The sequence below is a fragment of the Dipodomys merriami genome, unplaced genomic scaffold (genome assembly GCF_024711535.1).
Source record: "Dipodomys merriami isolate MVZ:Mamm:240054 unplaced genomic scaffold, mDipMer1.0.p SCAF_39, whole genome shotgun sequence".
Classification (NCBI taxonomy): Eukaryota; Metazoa; Chordata; class Mammalia; order Rodentia; family Heteromyidae; genus Dipodomys; species Dipodomys merriami.
In genome coordinates this window covers 7,832,259-7,850,617 of record NW_027205492.1, presented here as the reverse complement: position 1 = coordinate 7,850,617, position 18,359 = coordinate 7,832,259, and the positions used below count along the sequence as shown (strand labels likewise).

The 18,359-nt window shown below is 59.2% G+C and overlaps 1 protein-coding gene across 2 annotated transcripts in view; it reads left to right on the top strand.

Moving 5' to 3' along the window:
• Nucleotides 1-10,567, top strand: part of LOC138805265 (ubiquitin-conjugating enzyme E2 variant 1) — a 38,982-nt gene extending 28,415 nt beyond the window's left edge. For both annotated transcript variants that reach the window (XM_069989984.1, XM_069989983.1), the window contains 3 exons: nt 1,981-2,129; nt 8,219-8,344; nt 8,962-10,567. In XM_069989984.1, coding sequence (XP_069846085.1) covers nt 1,981-2,129; nt 8,219-8,344; nt 8,962-9,108 — 422 coding nt within the window. In that variant the 3' untranslated portion in view covers nt 9,109-10,567. The remainder of the gene's footprint in view (nt 1-1,980; nt 2,130-8,218; nt 8,345-8,961) is intronic.
• Nucleotides 10,568-18,359: the final 7,792 nt, after the last annotated feature.

Sequence of the window (18,359 nt, the reverse complement as noted above, 5' to 3'; positions counted from 1 at the left end):
GACGGGGTACCCTGGCATGAGAACCAGAGTGAATAGGTAAGGGTGTTGAACGGCCAGGAGGCTGCTGGGCCGGGAGCTGTGGCTCTGAGGACTGGAGAGTGGTGCTTCAAGGCTGGTAGAGCAGAGCGTTCGCCTGTGTTTGGTTCTCTGCTGGATGAGACAGTGCTGATGGAGGGTTTGGTAGCACATACACACCCTGTCAGTAAGAAGCCTGCGTGCTCTCTAGACCAGCCTTACCTCCCTTCCTCTCCCTTGTCACCAGCACAGCTAGGGCTGGTGGCCCTCTGTGACTTAGCTTAGCTAGATTGCTAGGCAGGGACAGGCTCAGGGTGGGGGTAAGTGGTGGAGCACTTGGCTAGCTTTTTCACATCTGTGTTCTTGACCGTCTATAGAAAATCAGTTTGTGTGTGTGTGTGTGTGTGTGTGTGTGTGTGTGTGTGTGTGTGTGTGTGTGTGTGTGTGTGTGTGTGTGTGTGTGGTCATGAGACTTGAACTCAGGGCCTGCATGCTATCCTTGAGCTCTTTGCTCAAGGCTAGCACTACCACTTTGAGTCACAGCTGCATTTCCGGTTTTCTGAGGTTCATTGGAGATAAGAGTCTCACGGACCATCCTGCCTAGGCTGGCTTTAAACCACAATCCTCAGGTCTCAGCCTCCTGAGTAGCTAGGATTACAGGCGTGCACCACTGGCACCTGGCTTGGATTTTCTCTAAAGTATGTTCGTGCGTATTTGTGGAGCTAGTGCAACCTTTACTGTGACCTGCTCCACCCGCCCCCACTTTTTTTGGTGTCAATACTGGGGTTTGAACTCATGGCCTGGATGCTGTCCCTTAGCTTTATCACCACTCACAGCTGCCACTCTACCACTGCCCTGCATATCTGCCACCATCACCGCCGCCATTCTGGAGCGCCCTGTACAACGCAGCCAAGGAGCCGGAGCTGTGAGACTTGGTTCAAAACTCCAGTAGCTCCTGTCACTTGGGAAGCATGGAATTCCTGATCTGCTTCTGCTCACTGTCTTGTCCATGCCTTTAACTGTACCATGGCCTCCTTCCTACTGTTGCCCCTGCCTCAGGCCCACTCCCCTCGGTCCTCTTGCAATACACCCCTCCCCCTCTCTAGGCCACGTTGCTGCTTCCCGCATTCTCCCATCCAGTGATGCGCTGCAGAGCTCCATGGGGGCAGGCACTGCATCTCAGCGCCGGAGATAGGGTCGGATCTATTCCCTTGCGAATAGTGTGCTCAGACCCCCCCCTCTCCACAGTTGTATGCTGCATCCCACTTGCTTCTAGAGCCTGCCCAGAGGGGACTTGGCATGAGGCTGGCAAGCCAGTAGCCAGTCTGGATGCACAGAGTGTGATGCAGGTGCCAGAGAAGTGGGAGAGGCTGGTAAAGTGGCTAGGAGTAGTGTCCGATGCGCAGGCCCAGGAGAAAGTGGCCTTTTGTCTTCCCACAACCCAGGATGCCCAGGCCCTCAACTGAACTTGAGTTCTGTGGCCTGCGGTGCACTGTGCATTCCCACCTTGATTTCTGGAGCCTCTTGGCCGGCTGTGCAAACAGATCTGAGGACTGGCCACCCTGCTCCGTGCAGTCACCGTCAGCAGAGAAACTGCCCTACACATGCAAAAGGGGCTGCCGTTGCGCATCTGCCTGCCACATCTGCCTATGCCTCAGATGTGGGTGCTCGGGAGCGCCCAGAAAAGAGCCCTGCTCCAGGGTGCACCGGTGAGCGCTGCAGATGGTGGTGGTCGCCTCAGGCGGGACTGAGCCGGGCAGCCTGCGGCGCGGGGACACTTTGCAGAGTTGTCCAGGGTGGGCTGCTCTGGTCACATCCTGTCCTGTAGCTCTGCGAACAGCCGAACAGCATGGTGGTGGTGTCGGCACTGTGGCGTGGTCTCAGGTGCCACACCCAGCCGCTTGCTCTGGGCTATGGAGTTTCTTGGAGTTGCCAGTATCTTGAATTTCTCTCCATTTATTTTAGGAGTAAAAGTCCCTCGCAATTTCCGCCTGTTGGAAGAACTCGAAGAAGGCCAGAAGGGAGTAGGAGATGGCACAGTTAGCTGGGGTCTGGAAGATGACGAAGACATGACCCTTACCAGATGGACAGGGATGATAATTGGGCCTCCAAGAGTAAGCGTCGAGCTGCGGCTATAATGTCAATGTCTTACATGCACTGTGCCTCCTTTACCCCGGGCGCTTGTCGCGGGCACGCCCGGGCTATACTCTCTCACATGTGCCTGCTCTGTCTGAGCACTTTCACTGTGTGTATTTGAGCCTCCTCTGATGCTGTTTAAGCCCTCGAATGGTAAGCACCCTGCCCGTGAAGACTCCCACTGCGACATTCCGTGACCGTCTGGGCCACGGCCCGAGGTCGCTGTGCCCGTGGTGTAGTTTAGAACAAAGCGAGCGGCTCACCACTGAGCGCCTGGTGCTGGCAGAGCTGCCACCAGGCACCAGGTGAATGCGAGGAGGGAGGCTGCGCCCGTGCTCGCCATCCATCCTTTCGGTGTCCTAACTCACCGCAGCCGAGGCCCGCAGCGGTCAGCTGCTGCCCCAGGCCTCAGTGCCAGCCACCTTTCTTGAGGGCCCGTAGGAAACACGCAGGAAGTGTCATTCGCTTCCTGCGGGTCCTGGCGCTGTTGGGTCACCGCATCCCGTGTGACAGATGAGGAGGCTGTCTCAAATGTGGTCACCTGCCCATTGTCACGTAGGGAGGACCGCCCGCCTCGGCACACTGCTGGCTTTACAAGCAGATAATGGTGACGCTTTCCTGTCACCGTTGCAGAATGACCCAGAGGCCACAGGAGAGATTGCTGGGTGAATTCATAGCACGGGAGGCCCTGCCTGGGGGCACAGGGCTGACTTGGTGTATTCCCTTCCAGCCTCACAGGCTTTGTTCCTTCCTGGGGTTTCGGGCTAGGCTCCAATCCGAGCCTGCACCGTGGGGAGGGCAGGGCACAGTGTGCAGAGTGAGGGCTGGACAGGCACAGGAGTGTCCTGAGCTCCACAGCACTCTTCTGAGACGGCGTCGGCTCATGCCCAGTGACTGCCTGTGCCTTTTTTCTGGTGCTTACGTAGCTGACTTACTCAGCTGGTGCTCTGCCACTCGAACCACACCTCCAGCCTGGCATCTTGCTAGCTGATTGGAAGTGAGATTATAGGTGTCAGCTCCAGGCATTTGGCCACTTTTACCTTTTAATGTTGTTTAAGTCAGTTTTGTTGCCGAATAGTTTTGTGTGATGGTCGTGGGGCTCTGGTCTTTGGGGTTTTTTTTTTGTTTTTGTTGTTGTTTTTTTGTTGTTGTTTTTTCAGTCGTGGGCTTGAACTCTGGGCCTGGGCGCTGTCCTTCAGCTCCTCAGCTCAAGGCGAGCACTTTGCCACTTGAGTCACAGCTCCACTTGCAGTTTTCTGGTGGTTTATTGTAGATAAGCATCTCACAGACTTTGCTGCTTGGGCAGGCTTTGAACCTCGATCCTCAGATCTCAGCCTCCTGAGTAGCTAGGATCACAGGCTTGAGCCATCTGTGCCTGGCTAGGGGGTTCTGTTTTTGCTACTTTCTTTCTCCTCCTTCCCTATGAAAACTGGGTTGTTCTGAATCTGTTCAATGTCTCTAAAGAACTTCTTCCTAAGATAGTTTCCTTTGGTTTCTTGTGGATGCGCCTCGCCTCTTCCTCTGGCCCCACCCCTATCTCCGCCCCAGGCTCTGGAAGTGCCTGGGGCTGGGGCAGGTGTGGGGCAGACCACCAACCCGTGTGTAAGGCCACAGATTGTGTACTTAAAATCCTCTGTCTGTCTAAGACTGCTTCGGTTTATCTCTTTACAAGGGAGAGGTCCTGACGGGAAGGCACTGCTCTTATGTCTGGTTTTTTGTGGTTTTTTATTTGTTTTTTAGGTGGGGGGAGATAGTGAGAGATAGTGTTTTGTGTGCTGCTGGAAACTGAAATCAAGATCTTGTGCCTGCTAGGCAGGCTTTACCTCTGAGCCATCATTCCAGCCCACATCTGTTTTGTTTTGAGACAGGGTCTTGATTTGAAGTCCAGGCTAGCCTTGAATTAGTGACCCTCCAACTACTTTAGCCTCCTGCGTGCTGAGATTACAGGAATGTACCTACCACTATGCTTTCACTTGCTTGGGTAGTACTCTACTACTTGAGTCACACCTCCAATCCCTGATTTTTGCTGATTAATTTGAAGATGGAATGTCTTGCCCTGGTTGGCCTCAAAACCATGTTCCTCCAGATTTCACCCTCCTGAGTAGCTAGGATTAGAGGCATGAGTCAACTCTCTATCTTTTTTTTGGTCAGTTGTGGGCCTTGAACTCGGCCTGGGCACTGCCCCTGAGTTCTTCAGCTCAAGGCAAGTGTTCTACCACTTGAGCCACAGCACCACTTCCAGTTTTCTGCTGGTTTATTGGAAATAGGAGTCTCATGGACTTTCCTACCCGGGCTGGCTTTGAACTGTGATCCTCAGTTCTCAGCCTCCTAAATAGCTGGGATTACAGGGTGAATCACCAACGCCTGGCCTATCTTTTTTTTTTTTTTTTTTTTTTGGGTCCGGTCGTGGGGCCTGAACTCAGGGCCTGGGCGCTGTCCCCCAGCTCTTCAGCTCAAGGCTAGCACTCTACCACTTGAGCCACAGCGCCACTTCCGGCTTTTTTCTTATGTGGTGCTGAGGAATCGAACCCAGAGCCTTGAGCATGCAAGGCAAGTGCTCTACCACTGAGCCACCTTCCCAGCCCTGGCCTATCTTTTTAATAAGAGCTTTATTAAATGTAATCTTCAGGTTCTAGGGTGTCTTTTTTTTTTTTTTAATAGTGCTGTATTTGGAACCCAGAGCTTTGTGTTTGCACAGGCCAGGCAAGTGTGCCCTGCTGTTTTGTTGAGAAGGAATCTCCCTAAATTTGGCTTGGGCCTCCTAAGCGCTGGGATTGCAGTTATGTTCTACTACACCTGACTTAGGATAAACCTTCACCATTGCTAATCCCAGAACATTTCATGACGCCAAGGAGAAACCCACTCCATTGGTGTTGCTCCCCAACCCCCTCCAGAGATGGAGCCTCTGATCTGCTTTCGGATCCAAATCTACCTCCTCAGGACTGCATTGAGTGGAAGAGCGGGTGCTGTGTTTGTCCTGCTGCCCTTAATTAGCATAGCTTGCCTTGCAGCATCTCTTCGTGATCAAAGTGTTTCAGTGTGGAAATGACACGTTGTGCTGGTTTATTAATTATTGGGGGATGTGCGTGTGTGTGTGTGTGTGTGTGTGAGTGTGTGAGAGAGAGAGACAGAGACAGAGTGTGTGTTTACATACAATACCCAACATGAGCTCAGGGCCTTGAGCTTTTGCTCCGTTTATTGCTCGTGGCTGGCACTCCAGTATTACATTTTGCTGGCTAATTGGAGATAGACTCAACCTTTTCTTCCTAGGCTGTCTTCAAATCACAGGTCTCAGCCTCCTAAGTAGTTAAGTAACTACTTCCAGCATGGTAACTGTTTAACGTTTTTGCTGCTGTTGTTTTGTCAGTCCTGGGGCTTGAACCCTGAGTTCAAGTGCCTGTCCTGGGCACTGCCCCTGAGCTGCTTTTGTTCAAGGCTAGCACTCTACCACTTGAGCCACAGCGCCACTTGCTGCTTTTTCTATGTATGTGGTACTGAGGAATCGAACCCAGGGCTTCAGGCATGCTAGGCAAGCACTCTGCCACTGAGCCACCTTCCCAGCCCTTGTTTACTGCTTTGAGTAGATTGTTTGCCAAGAGGCTGCGCCACTGCGCGTGCAGCGGCCAGTGTGAGGCCCTCCCCCAGCCCTCCTGACACCGTCATGGCAGCGCTAGTGAGCCACTAGTGTGGCTGTTTATGTTCATGTGCATTGTGTAGTGGTGTGCTGGCCAAAGCATCGGCTTCTGTAAGTCGTTTCCTCCTTGTGGCGTTCACCACAGCAGTGCTGCCGAGGATGGCTTCATGTGAGTGATCCAGTACCAGCTGGCCAGTCTGCTGCACAACCCCGCATGTTAGCATCTTGTAGCTCTAAGCTTGGGCTCTTTGGCCTGAGGTCTGGCTCTGGCTTGCATGTATACATGTGTATGTGTGTGTACGCATGCATACACACACACCCTGTCTCACTGTTTCTGAGTTCAGCCTTTACAGTTGCAAACGGGAGTGAGACCGTGTAGCATTTGTCATTTCGTGTCATGCCTCCATGTTTGTCTTTTTTCCCCCCCTTTTCCAATCCTGGGTCTTGAACTCAGGGCCTGGGCACTGTCCCAGAGCTCCTTTTGCTCAAGGCTAGCACTCTACCACTTGAACCACAGCACCACTTCAGCCTTTTCTGTGTATGTAGTACTGAGGAATCGAACCCAGGGCTTCATGCATGCAAGCAATACAAGCACTCTACCACTGAGCTGCGTTCCCGGCCCCTCCATGTTTGTCTTTGTCAGTACAACTGGGAGGGTGGCTTTTCTTGTTTATATAAGGCTGAATAATATTCCATCACATGCACGTACTTGTGTGTGAGTGTCTGTCTTTATCTGTTGGTCTGTTGCTGCCGAGGTGTTGTTGGTCTTGGCTGTTGGGCCGCGCGTAACAGCTCCCCCGCAGGGAGCCAGGTGTTCAGGTGCCTCCTGGAGACACAGCACCAAGCCAGGCTAGAGTCAGCCAGAGTGGCTCCATGCAGAGGCTGATCAGGTAGAAGGGGGCAGAAGGATCCCCTGCAGAGGACAGTCCCCAGCTCTGCCACTCACGGGCTGGAGCTGGAAGATGATTGACAGCCCAACTGGGGCATCCCAGCAGACGCCCCAGGCAGTGTGCAGGAGCCTGGCTCCGCCCCTGCGTGTTTACTGTGGGATGTTGCTGTGGTTCCCAGGGACACCACAGACCCTCACCGATCCACCGCGTCTGTGCTGCGTCTAACCCACAGGTCAGAGGAGCTCTTAGACGGCCTGTGCACTCTGTCACCGCGTATAATACCATAGGCAAACCCTCTCATTAACTGTGTGTGTGTGTGTGTGTGTGTGTGTGTGTGTGTGTGTGTGTGTGTGTGTGTGTGTGTGTGTGTGTGTGTGTGTGTGTGTGTGAATGGTACAAAGGAGTTGCATTGTGGTATTTTTCATGCATACCTAGAGTGCACTTGGGTCAAATCCCTTACATTTTAAAAATTATGTATTTATGTGGTGCTGGTCCTAGGGCTTGAACTTAGGGTCTGGGCACTGTCCCTGAATTTTTTTGCTTAAGGCTAACTCTACCTCTTGAGCCACAGCTCCACTTAGGGCTTTTTGGTAGTTGATTCAAGATGAGTTTCACAAATTTTCCTGCCTGGGCTGGCTGAACTGTGATCCTCAGATCTCAGCCTCCTGAGTAGCTAGGATGACAGGCGTGAGCCACGGGCTCCAGCTTGCATACTGGCTTCTTGGAGACCAAAGCAGCCGAGGCTGGGCTTGGGCAAAGCTCGATCCTTGAGGGAACCTGCTAGCGGAGCCCTGCCGTCTCCCTGGAGGCAGAGGCTGCAGATTTGAGGGAGTGTGCTAGCTTGTCATGGGGCAACAGAGTGGGTTGAGTGTGTGCTGAGTGACTTCCCACCCTGGCATTGTCATGGCAGGGCTGAAAGTCGCCCTGGAGACCTCTAGGTGATGCCTTGCGTGGGGCGGTTGCCATGCCATCGGTCTCAGAGGAACTTGGGTCACCTTTGAACCTGAAACAGACACAAATGGTGACAGGGTGACTTCATGTAGGACAGGAAGTCCCGAGTCCAGGGCCCTTGGAGTTGCCGGTGATTTGGAGGTGCTCTGAGCGGGAGGAGAAGCCTGGATGTTACAGGAAAGGTTGGGTGTGGTCTTGGACCTATTTGATTCTCCCCAGTGGCTCTGTTGGCGGTGTAAGGACTGGTTCTGGCCATGTAGGCCCAGACCTTGGCCTCTGCCTTCACCACAAAGGGCCGTCCATCATGGCTGGCAGAGGGAAGTGTGCGGGAGGGGCCACTGTCCTGCCTCACCCGCAGTGCTGTGCACCGTGGACGGGCATTGAGTGCAGGTCTGTGCCCCAGGCGGGGGGTGGGGGGTGGGGGGCGGGGCAAGTGGCTGTGCTGAGTGGAGAACATGCCCGGCCCCTATCCTGATGTGTGGGGGGGACCTGGCTGGGGTGCGGCAGGTGGCCTGTGGGGGCAGGGACAGGGCAACACACACACTGCTTTGTTGCTCATGACACCTGACATCTCTGTCCTCTTCTTTTCCAGACAATTTATGAAAACCGAATATACAGCCTTAAAATAGAATGTGGACCTAAGTACCCAGAAGCGCCCCCCTTTGTAAGATTTGTAACAAAAACTAATATGAACGGAGTTAATAGTTCTAATGGAGTGGTAAGTTGGTTTTGTCTCCCACTTCCCTGTCCTCTGGCGGTTCTCCGTCCTCCTGTGGGCGCTGGGCGTGGGCTGCTCCGCGTTGGAGCGGTGGGGTGCGGTGGGCTGACAGGCTTGGCTCTGGTCGTGTCTCCTAGTCACTACGATGTGAGCCCATTCAGTCCTCTCAGCAGGATGAGGAAATTGAGGCACAGAGGTGAAGTGCTTGCCTGTGCTTGCTGCTCGTTTAACTCATTTGTGTAGGCCAAACACCTAACACAAAAATGTGAAGTCCGATTGCTGCAAAATACCAGGCTTGCCAGGCACCAGCCACCTGTAAGCCTCACAACTCCGGAGGCTGAGATCTGAGAATCCTGGTTCAAAGCCAGCCCAAACAGGAAAGTTCCTAACTACCAAAATAGCCAGAAGTGGAGGTTTGTCTCGGGTGTGGTAGAGCACTAGCTCTGAGCACTCCTGACCTTTGGGGCCAGAAGGGCTTCAGACCTGATCCTGTTGCTGGGCCCTTGCAGCTTGTTCCAGGCTGCGGCGTGGCTCCCAGGGTGCACAGCAGCTGCGGCCCCGCGTGCACTGCCTTTGCAGAGAGCCTGAGTTCACTGGGATTGCTTTCCTCTTCATAGGTGGACCCAAGAGCCATATCCGTGCTAGCAAAGTGGCAGAACTCCTATAGCATCAAAGTCGTCCTGCAAGAACTGCGGCGCCTGATGATGTCTAAAGAAAACATGAAACTCCCCCAGCCGCCGGAAGGACAGTGTTACAGCAACTAATTGAAAGCCCCGCCCCTCGATTTCCGGGCCTCCATCCTCCACAGTAGTCAGTTTCTAGATCCGTCTGTAGACCTTCAAGTACTGGAAAGGAAGCTCCCATTCGAGGCAGTTCATCCTAAGACACTGTACATGATACTAATTCTGTCCGTTTGAAATATATGAGTTGTGCTATAACAGACCATCTGTCAATGTAACCACTGTCCTCCTTGCCCGGGATCGGACGCAGCCGAGCTGACCCGCGCTGACCGGCGGGCGCTGCTGACTCAACTGTGAACAGACTCGGCACACAATCACTGCTGCTGCAACGCCTGGGGTCTCTGCCCCCCTCCCCAGTCCTGTCCTGCGTCCCCCTCCTCCCTGCCTCCCTCCCTGCCAGTGCACCCGACGTCTGCCCCCCTCCTCCCAGCCTCCATGCTAGTGCACCCGACATCTGTCCCCCCTCCCCAGTCCTGTCCTGCGTCCCCCCTTCTCCCTGCCAGTGCACCCGATGTCTGCCCCCCTCCCCAGTCCTGTCCCCTGCTCTCGTTCCCACCCCCGCCCTTCATGCTGACACTCCTGGGGTGTGCTCCCCCCTTCCCATTCCTATTCCCCACGTCCTGCCCTTCATGCTGACATGTCTGGGCTCTGTCCCCCCTTCCCTGCTCCTGTCCCCATCCCTCCATGCTGGCACGTCTGGGGTGCACCCCTCCTTCCCTGTTCCTGCCCTCCTCATTCCTTTTCCCCTCATCTCTCCGTGTGGCACGCCGGGGTCTCTCCCAATCCCTGTCCCCCGAGGCCCCCCAGCACGGTGGCTCCTTAGAGTAGATGCAGCCTGGGGACGCGTGGTGTGAGGCCTTCCCTGCCGCCGGGCCCGGCTTTCTCTGCAGACCTCCCGCCCCACTCCAGCCCCACGCGGCCGAGGCGCGCTGCAGCCCTCCAGCCCCTTGGACGCGCTCCCACCCTCCCTCTCCCTGCGCTGGGGGGGGGGGGGCGCTTCCTTCCTCTCCTCCACCCGCTTGCTGCCCCACACCCCAGCTACCAGGTGAGGCCTGCATCTGACACCTCCTCAGTCCAGCCAGGCCCGCCCCACCCCACCCCACCCCACCCTGCTGCCGCCTCAGCCAGCCCTCAGCTCGGGTCTGTAGGTAACAGCCTCCTGGTGGCACCTGCCCCAGCTCAGCCCGGGATGGGGACGGCCACAGGAGGCCCGAAGCACACATCCTCTCCTTCCCGGTCCCCACCGCTTTGCTTTGAAATGTGGAAGGTTTGCACAGGCCCGCCCTGCCCCTCGGGTCCACCGAGTCAGTGGGAGCCCCCCAAGGGGCGCCCCCCACTGCTGCTCCTGAGGCCCTCTGCCGGCTTGGGGGGAGCTGGGCAACACGGGAGGTGGGGGATTGTGGGGGGGGTGGCCCTCTCTGTTAGGACCACTAATCGCTGGGCGGACGTGAACCGAAATAAAGGCAGTTCATCGTGTTCTGAAGGGTTTCGTGTGTGTGGCATCTGAAGCGGCAGCTACAACGGCTGGAAAAGTGTTTCTTTTCGTGGATGTTTTTGTGGGGAAATCTAGGGGGTGAGGATCTAACATCCCGTAGGGGAAGTTTCTCAGCAGTGTCCGGCAGCCTTTGAAGTCACCACATTGCCTGGGTGGGAATAATAAGTGTGAGTTAGTATTTACCGAGCTGTGTTCGCTTCCCCCTGCCATTCCAGGTGAGGGCGGAAGCTGCTTTGGTTTTGAAATCTGCCCTGAAAGTAGGTTCCAGGCTGGCGCTGGTGCTCAAGCCTGTCATGCTAGCTACACTAGAGGCTGAGATCTGAGGATCACGCGTCAAAGCCAGCCCGGCAGGAAAGGCTGTGAACTTATCTTCAGTTACCCACCAAAAAGCCAGAAGTGGAGCTGTAACTCAAGTGGGTGAAAAAGCCAAGCAAGAGCATGAGGCCCCAAGTTCAAGTCCAGCATTGGCATTCACACACAAAAATGGGCTGATTTGGACCACAGATTCAGATAGATTCGCCACTCTGTCTAAAAAGGTTCTTTGGTTCTGTTGCTTTGTAGGATTTGGGTTGTTAAATATACAATAAAAGTTCTTTCCTATCTGGGATTGCTGGCTCAGGCCTGTCTTCCTAGCTACGCAGGAGGCTGAGGTCTGAGGGTTGTGATTTGAAGCCAGCCCAGGTGGGAAAGTCCATGAGACCCCAGGCTGGCTTCAAGCCACAATCCTTAGCTCTCAGCCTCCTGAGTAGCTAAGATGACAGGCCTGAGCCACAGATGCCCGACTCCATGAGACTCCTCTAGTAAACTACTCAGAAAAGGCCAGAAGTGGTGCTGTGGCTCAAGTGGTAGAGCAGAGCTCTAGACAAGCACAAAGAGGCTCAAGGACAAGACCTGGGCCTTGAGTTCAAGCCCCAGGACTGGCAAAACAAAACTAAAAACAGCTCTTGACTGGCTGGGCTTACTTAGTCTTGGTTGCAAAAGGGAGAAACTAGTGAAGTCGCCTAATTCTGGTGGGCGCTGCCACCCACTGTGGAGCTTCACCCAGGATTTGAGTTCCCAGCTGGGGGCCTGGCCCTGGGCCTGCTCTGGCGTCAGTGCCGGCCACAGGCCACACCCCAGACCCCCTTCCCTGCCCCCCTGCCTCCCGGGTGAGCTCTGCCTGGGAAGGGCGGCGTGGGGCGGCCAGCCCCTGCGCCGGCATAGTGCGCGGCGGCTTCAGAACGAGCGGCTGGAAACCTAACGGGCGGTGCCGCCAGCGCCAGGAGGCCTCGGCAGCCCCTCAGGCCACCACTGTCCCGGCCCAAGCCTCCGCCTAGCATGCGCTGCCCACTCCGGGACTCAAACCAAAGTCCTCCAGCTCTCAGCCTCCTGAGTAGCCGGGACTGCAGGTGTGCGCCTGTAGAACCAGGTAAAGCCCAGTGGTTCCGGGTGGTTTGGCAGGCTGCCATGCGCAGCTGTGCTGGCCGTGGCACTCGGAGGAGGGAAACGTGAGGCTCCGTGGGTGCATTTTCAGCCTCTACCTGGTGGGCTGCCCTGAAGCCCGTGGCAGGAAGGACGGCTCCTCACACCACTCGGCCACGCCCCGGCCGCGGCTGCGCTGTGCAGCGCGGTGGGCTTGTGGCCAGCTGTGGCCCTCTGCCTTTGTGTCGCTGCGCCAGTACTGGCATTGTTTTGGGTTTTGTTGCTTTTTTGGTTGTGGGGCCTGAACTCTGGGCCTGGGCGCTGTCCCTCAGGTCTTCAGCTCAAGGCGAGCGCTCTACCGCTTGAGCCACAGCGCCACTTCTGGTTTTCTGGTGGTTCATGGGAGATGAGTCTCATGGACTTTCCTGCCTAGGCTGGCTTTGAACCTCGATCCTCAGCTCTCAGCCTCCTGAGTGACTAGGATGACAGGCGTGAGCCGCCAGCGCCCGGCTGCCAGTGCCAGCATTACACTCGGGGCCTCACATTCTCACTTGGCGTCTTCCCTCCTCAAGGCCGGCGCTCTGCCACTGGAGCCGCAGTTCCACTTCTGGCATTTTGCTGGTTAATGGAAGTGTCACGGACTTTCCTGCCTGGACTGGCCTTGAACCGCGATCCTCCTATTTCAGCCTCCTGAGTAGCTAGGTTACAGGCCTGAGCCACTGGCCACACCTGGCTGCCCTCTACCTTCAATTAATTATTTAATTAATTTGTCGGTCGTGGGGCTTGAACTCTGGGCCTGGGCGCTGTCCCTCAGCTCTTCAGCTCAAGGCAAGCGCTCTACCACTTGAACCACAGCTCCACTTCTGGTTTTCTGGTGGTTCATGGGAGGTAAGAGTCTCACAGACTTTTCTGCCTAGGCTGGCTTTGAACCGTGATCCTCAGATCTCAGCTTCCTGAGTACCTAGGGTGACAGGCCTGAGCCATCGGCCCCACCTGGCTGCCCTCTACCTTTAAAAGCCAGTCCCCCTCCCCCGCCGCCCCTGACCTGCCCCAGCCTGGCCCTCCCTGTCCCCCCTGCCGGCTGCTTGCGGGGCGGTGGGAGGGCGGGGGGGGGGGGGGGGGAGGGTTTGGCGTTCCCCTGCTGCGCCCAGCATCTCAGCGGCCCATGGCCCAAGCTGGGGAACAATGCCCCGGCACAGCCAGGGGTGGGCGCCAGGCAAGGGGACACCATCCACAGCCTCGGCTGCCGTCATCTGGGGTCCCCAAGGCAGACGTGAGTGCCAGCTGGCAAGGACTGGCTGACCGGACCACGACATCACCCCACCCCAGGACACGGCCACCCTTGACGCTGGCTTCATGTGACACAGTGGCTTCTAAGACGCATTTGAGGTAAAAGCCATTGTCTAGAGGCAAAGGCCAGGTAAGGCAGCGTTCACTCCCCTGTGGCTGCCCTCGCGTCACCTGGGCGTGCGATCGAGAACGCGCAGGCTTATCGCCAGGTTCCTATCACAGCTGATAAACACCTGCTCTGCTCCGTGTGTCATCCGCGCTTCCACCCCACCTGCGGGCTGACTGGACCGTCTGGCATACAGTAGGTGCTCAGTAGACACTGAGCTGAGCGTCTGTGGCTCACGCCTGCGATCCTAGCTACTCAGGAGGCTGAGATCTGAGGATGGCATTTTGAAGCCAGTTTGGGCAGAAAAGTGAGATTGTTAATTCCAATTAACCAGCATAAAGCCAGACGTGGCACTGTGGCTTCAAGTCGAAGAGCACCAGCCTGGAGCAGGAGAAGAAAAGGAAGACCACCAAGGCCCTGAGTTCAAGCCTCAGTACCAACACAAAACAGAAACAAACATAAAGGTGGAAGGGCGTGCAGGGGTGAGCAAGCCGGGGAGAGCGCGCTGCAGCCTCGCTCCGCTCCAGAACCAGGCTCTTCTCATGAGCTGTGTGACCTGGGCTGCTGCCTTAGTCTCTCTGTGCCTTTTGGGATCCATGTCACCAGTACTCAAATAGGTGAAGTCCTTGCCCCATTTCACTGAAAAAAGAAGGGAAAACTGGCACCGGTGGCTCATGCCTATCACCAGCTACTCGGGAGGCTGAGATCTGAGGATCATGGTTTGAAGCCAGCCTGGGCAGAAAAGTCCCCATGAGACTCTTCTCTACAACAAACCACTCAAAAAGTAGAAGTGGCTTGGGTGGTAGATCTCTAGCCCTGAGCACCGAGGCGCAGGGACAGCGCCCAGGCCCTGAGTTCAAGCCCCACAAGCGGAAAAAAGAAAAGCTGAAGCCCCAGGTCCCGATGAAGATGAACCAAACGCAATGAACTCCCCCGCGGGGCCAGCGGGGGGCGCCCGAGGGCCGCCGACGCCCGGGTTCCCGTCAGCTCCCCGGGCCGGCTGGGGGAAGGACAGTGGGGACAGATGTGGCCGCTGGGCAGAGGTGGGGCTGGGGCGGCACCCGGGCGCCCACTGGGGACCCGCGGGGAAGGGCCAGGCCCCCCCTTCCTGCAGCAGCCTCTTTTATCCAGGTGCAGAGCCGGCCCGGCTGCCAACTTCCCCAGAGTCTGTCCGGACGCGTGTCCATTGAATGATGCTGGACAGACACATGAGCTGGGGGCCCCTGGGTCCCCCCTGGTGGCTCAGTGGCCCCATGGGCCCGGGGACGGGGACATGGCCAGGCCCAGGCAGCTCCGGGCTCCAGTCCAGAGTGTGGGAGCTGGGGCCCCGCGGCCCCCCAAACAACATCAGCTGGGGGGTCTCCCCTGCTCTAAAATCCCAGCACTCAGGGACCACACAGCTCAGAACGGTGGCCCGGCCTCCCCGGCCCCCCGACTCCGGCTCCGGGCCCCTCTGCAGCTTCTAGGAGTGGTTTTTCTTCCCAGATTATTCAGGCCAGAAGACAGGGCCGACCACTTCCAGCCACACAGGCTTCGCCACACCCCGACCCCTGCACTTGGCACACTGGCCGCGACAGGCCCTCGGGGGCTCGGGCTGGGCCCCAGCCCTCCTGCCCCAGCCCCCAGATCGGGGCCAGCTCGGGAGCCTGGCTTGCACACCAGGCCTGGGAAGAGCGTAGGCCCAGCGGGGAGCAGAAATCCTCCCAGGCCCCTGGGGGTGGCCGGGATGGGCAGGAGGAAGGGGCGCTGAGGGGCAAGGGGCAAGGGGCAAGGCAGATCCCACGGTGTCAGCACTGGCAGGGAGGGGCGGGCCTGAGGCGCCAGTGGAAAGGAGAGACGGCCGGGAGGGTGGCATTTGAGCGAAGAAGACGTGAGGGAGGAAGGCAGTGAGTCATGCTGACATCTGGGGGAAGAATGTCCAGGCAGAGGAAACAGCCAGTGCAAAGGCCCTGAGGCAGGAGCAGGCTGGGCTGGGAGAGGTAGCCTGGAAGCCAGCGTGGCTGGAGGGGAGTGAGGCAGAGAGGATCCGAGGGGTGCGGGGCGGGACGTGACTGCGTCCTTCCACAGCCAGGCCCGAGTCCATGAGGCTGCGGCCCTGACGCATCACTCAAGGCCAGAGCGCTGATGAGGTCATAACCACGTGACCCTCAGCGGGGTCCCGGGGACCCCGGGGAGCGGGCGTGGAGTCCAGCCAGCCAGCAAGGTCCAGCTGTGTAGATGCTTGCGGGGCTTGGTGCTTGGAGGCCAACCCCCAGGACGGGCTCTGGGCCTCAGGGGTTCCTGGGTGGGGAGGCCTTGGGAGGCACGGAGAGGGCACCGCGTTGCAGACACCCCGCGGGCCGCGGTGAAGGGGCTCGGCCAGCGGCGAGGTCCCGGTCCTGGTGAGGCGGGGGCTACGGTCACGCATCAAGTGTGCGCCCGTGCACGCACGTCTGTAGGGGTGTGAGCCGGTGTGAGTGTGGCCTCGGGGCCCGGCCCCCCTCGCCCAGGTGGCCGCGGCGTCCTGGCTGAGACACCGAGGCGCCGTGGCCAGTGGCCACTGAGCCACGCCCCCATCCTCATGTCCCCTCGCTCTCCCGAGTGACACTCCACGCCTTCCACTCAGCCTGGGGGCTGGGGCGACACAGGGAGGGACCCAGAGTCTGGGGGGACACCTGCACCCCAGATGTGGATGGAGCTGTCCCAGTGGGCCGAGCCTCAGCTTCCCCATTGGTGCAGACCAGAGGGGGAGGGGAGGGCCCTCCAGGCCCCAGAGGGAGGGCTGCGGACGCTGCACCCCGGGGGCTCCTTCCCAAGTCCCACGGGCAGAGACTGGGCACTGCCCCCCACACCAGAGCCCCGGGCCTGAGGCACAGCCGTGCGGCCCACACAGCACAGGGGGGAGGGTGCCTGCGGGGGTCCTCCCCTCCCCTCGGTCCCCCTTCCCCCAAAATGGGGTCACCTTTAATCCTAGCTACTCAGGAGACTGAGATCTGAGGATCGTGGTTCAAAGCCGGCCCGGGCAGGAGAGGCCCTGAGGCTCAGCGAGGCTCCAGTGGTAGAGCGCGGGCTTAGAGAACACGCGCCCAGGGACAGCGCTTGAGCCCTGAGTTCAAGCCCCACCGCCACCGCAAACCAACGTGGCCAGGATTGGTTAAGACTAAAGAAATCGCCCCTCCCCCAGCTCTGGGGGCAGAAGCTGAACCCAGGGCTGGGGGGTTCGGGGGGGCCGCCCCGTGTGCCCCGCAGGCCCGGGCCTGCCGCCGCCGCCGCCTCTGGACCCACCCGCCCGCCTCAGCTCCACAGCCTGAATGAAGGAATGAACGTGAGAGACCCTATCTCCAAATCCGCCCACCTCTGGAGGGGACGCAACTCGACGTCACACCAGCGCCACCTGTGCGCCCTGAGGATGCGGCGGCCGCCAAAGCCCTTAGGGACAGCTGCGTCCTCAGCCAGGCCCGGCCAGCACGCAGGCCGGACAGAGAAACTCACAGTCACAGCCACCACACTTTAAACCAAAGGGAGACTATGATCCAGTCTGTGCCCAGGCTGGCCCGGGAGCCAGGCCGGCCGGCGCCCCGCAGCACCGCCACCCACGGCGGCCTGGCTCTGCCTCCACCCGGCCTCCTCCGGGGAGCCTCCCACCCACCTCTCTCCGGTCTGCGCCTGCTCTGCACGGAGGCCCTGGCCCCTCCAGGCTTGCCCCCTGACTTGGAATTTGCCCTTTTTTTCTTTTATGGTGGCACTGGAGTTGGAAGTTGGGGCCTGGGGCTTGTGAGGCAGAGCTGTCACTGGAGCCGTGCCTCCGGCCCTTTCTGCCTCTGTTGGTGTTTTCAGGTAGAAGCCCGGGTTTCCTCCAGCCTCCAGCCTCTTCCTCCCTCCTAGCTGGGATTACAGGCATGCACCACCATGCCAGCTGCTTGTGGAGAGAGAGTCTTGCAAAGTTGGTGCCTGGCTGGCTTCCCACAGCAACCCTTCCATCCTCCCAGGCGCTGGGCTGCAGCTGAGCCTCACCACGCGGGTCCTCCCGGGCTCTGGGCTGCAGCTGAGCCTCACCACGCGGGTCCTCCCGGGCTCTGGGCTGCAGCTGAGCCTCACCACGCGGGTCCTCCCGGGCTCTGGGCTGCGGCTGAGCCTCACCACGCGGGTCCTCCCGGGCTCTGGGCTGCGGCTGAGCCTCACCACGCGGGTCCTCCCGGGCGGGCGCTGGGCTGCGGCTGAGCCTCACCACGCGGGTCCTCCCGGGCTCTGGGCTGCAGCTGAGCCTCACCACGCGGGTCCTCCCGGGCGGGCGCTGGGCTGCGGCTGAGCCTCACCACGCGGGCCCTCCCGGGCTCTGGGGCTGCGGCTGAGCCTCACCACGCGGGTCCTCCCGGGCGGGCTCTGGGCTGCAGCTGAGCCTCACCACGCGGGTCCTCCCGGGCGGGCTCTGGGCTGCAGCTGAGCCTCACCACGCGGGTCCTCCCGGGCTCTGGGCTGCGGCTGAGCCTCACCACCCCGGCCCGGGGAGTTGCTTCTTATTTTTATTTCTGGCCGGTCATGGGGCTTGAACTCAGGGCCCGGGCGCTGCCCTGAGCTTTTTCACCCAAGGCCAGCGCTCCCACCGCTTCCAGCCACAGCGCCGCTCTCGGCTTGCTCTGTGCTGAGGACTGGGACCCGGGCCTGGGCGCGGAGGGGACGCGGGGCAGGGCGCGCCGGGCGGGCACGGGGAGGCACAGGGCGGGTGTGCGGGGCAGAAGCGGGGCGAGGCGTGCGGGGCGGGGGCGGCGCGGGGGGGAGGGCGTGCGGGGCGGGGGCGGCGCGGGGGGAGGGCGTGCGGGGGGAGGGCGCGGGGGGGAGGGCGTGCGGGGCGGGGACGGCGCGGGGGGAGGGCGTGCGGGGGGAGGGCGCGGGGGGGGGAGGGCGTGCGGGGCGGGGGCGGCGCGGGGGGAGGGCGTGCGGGGGGAGGGCGTGCGGGGCGGGGGCGGCGCGGGGGGGAGGGCGTGCGGGGCGGGGGCGGCGCGG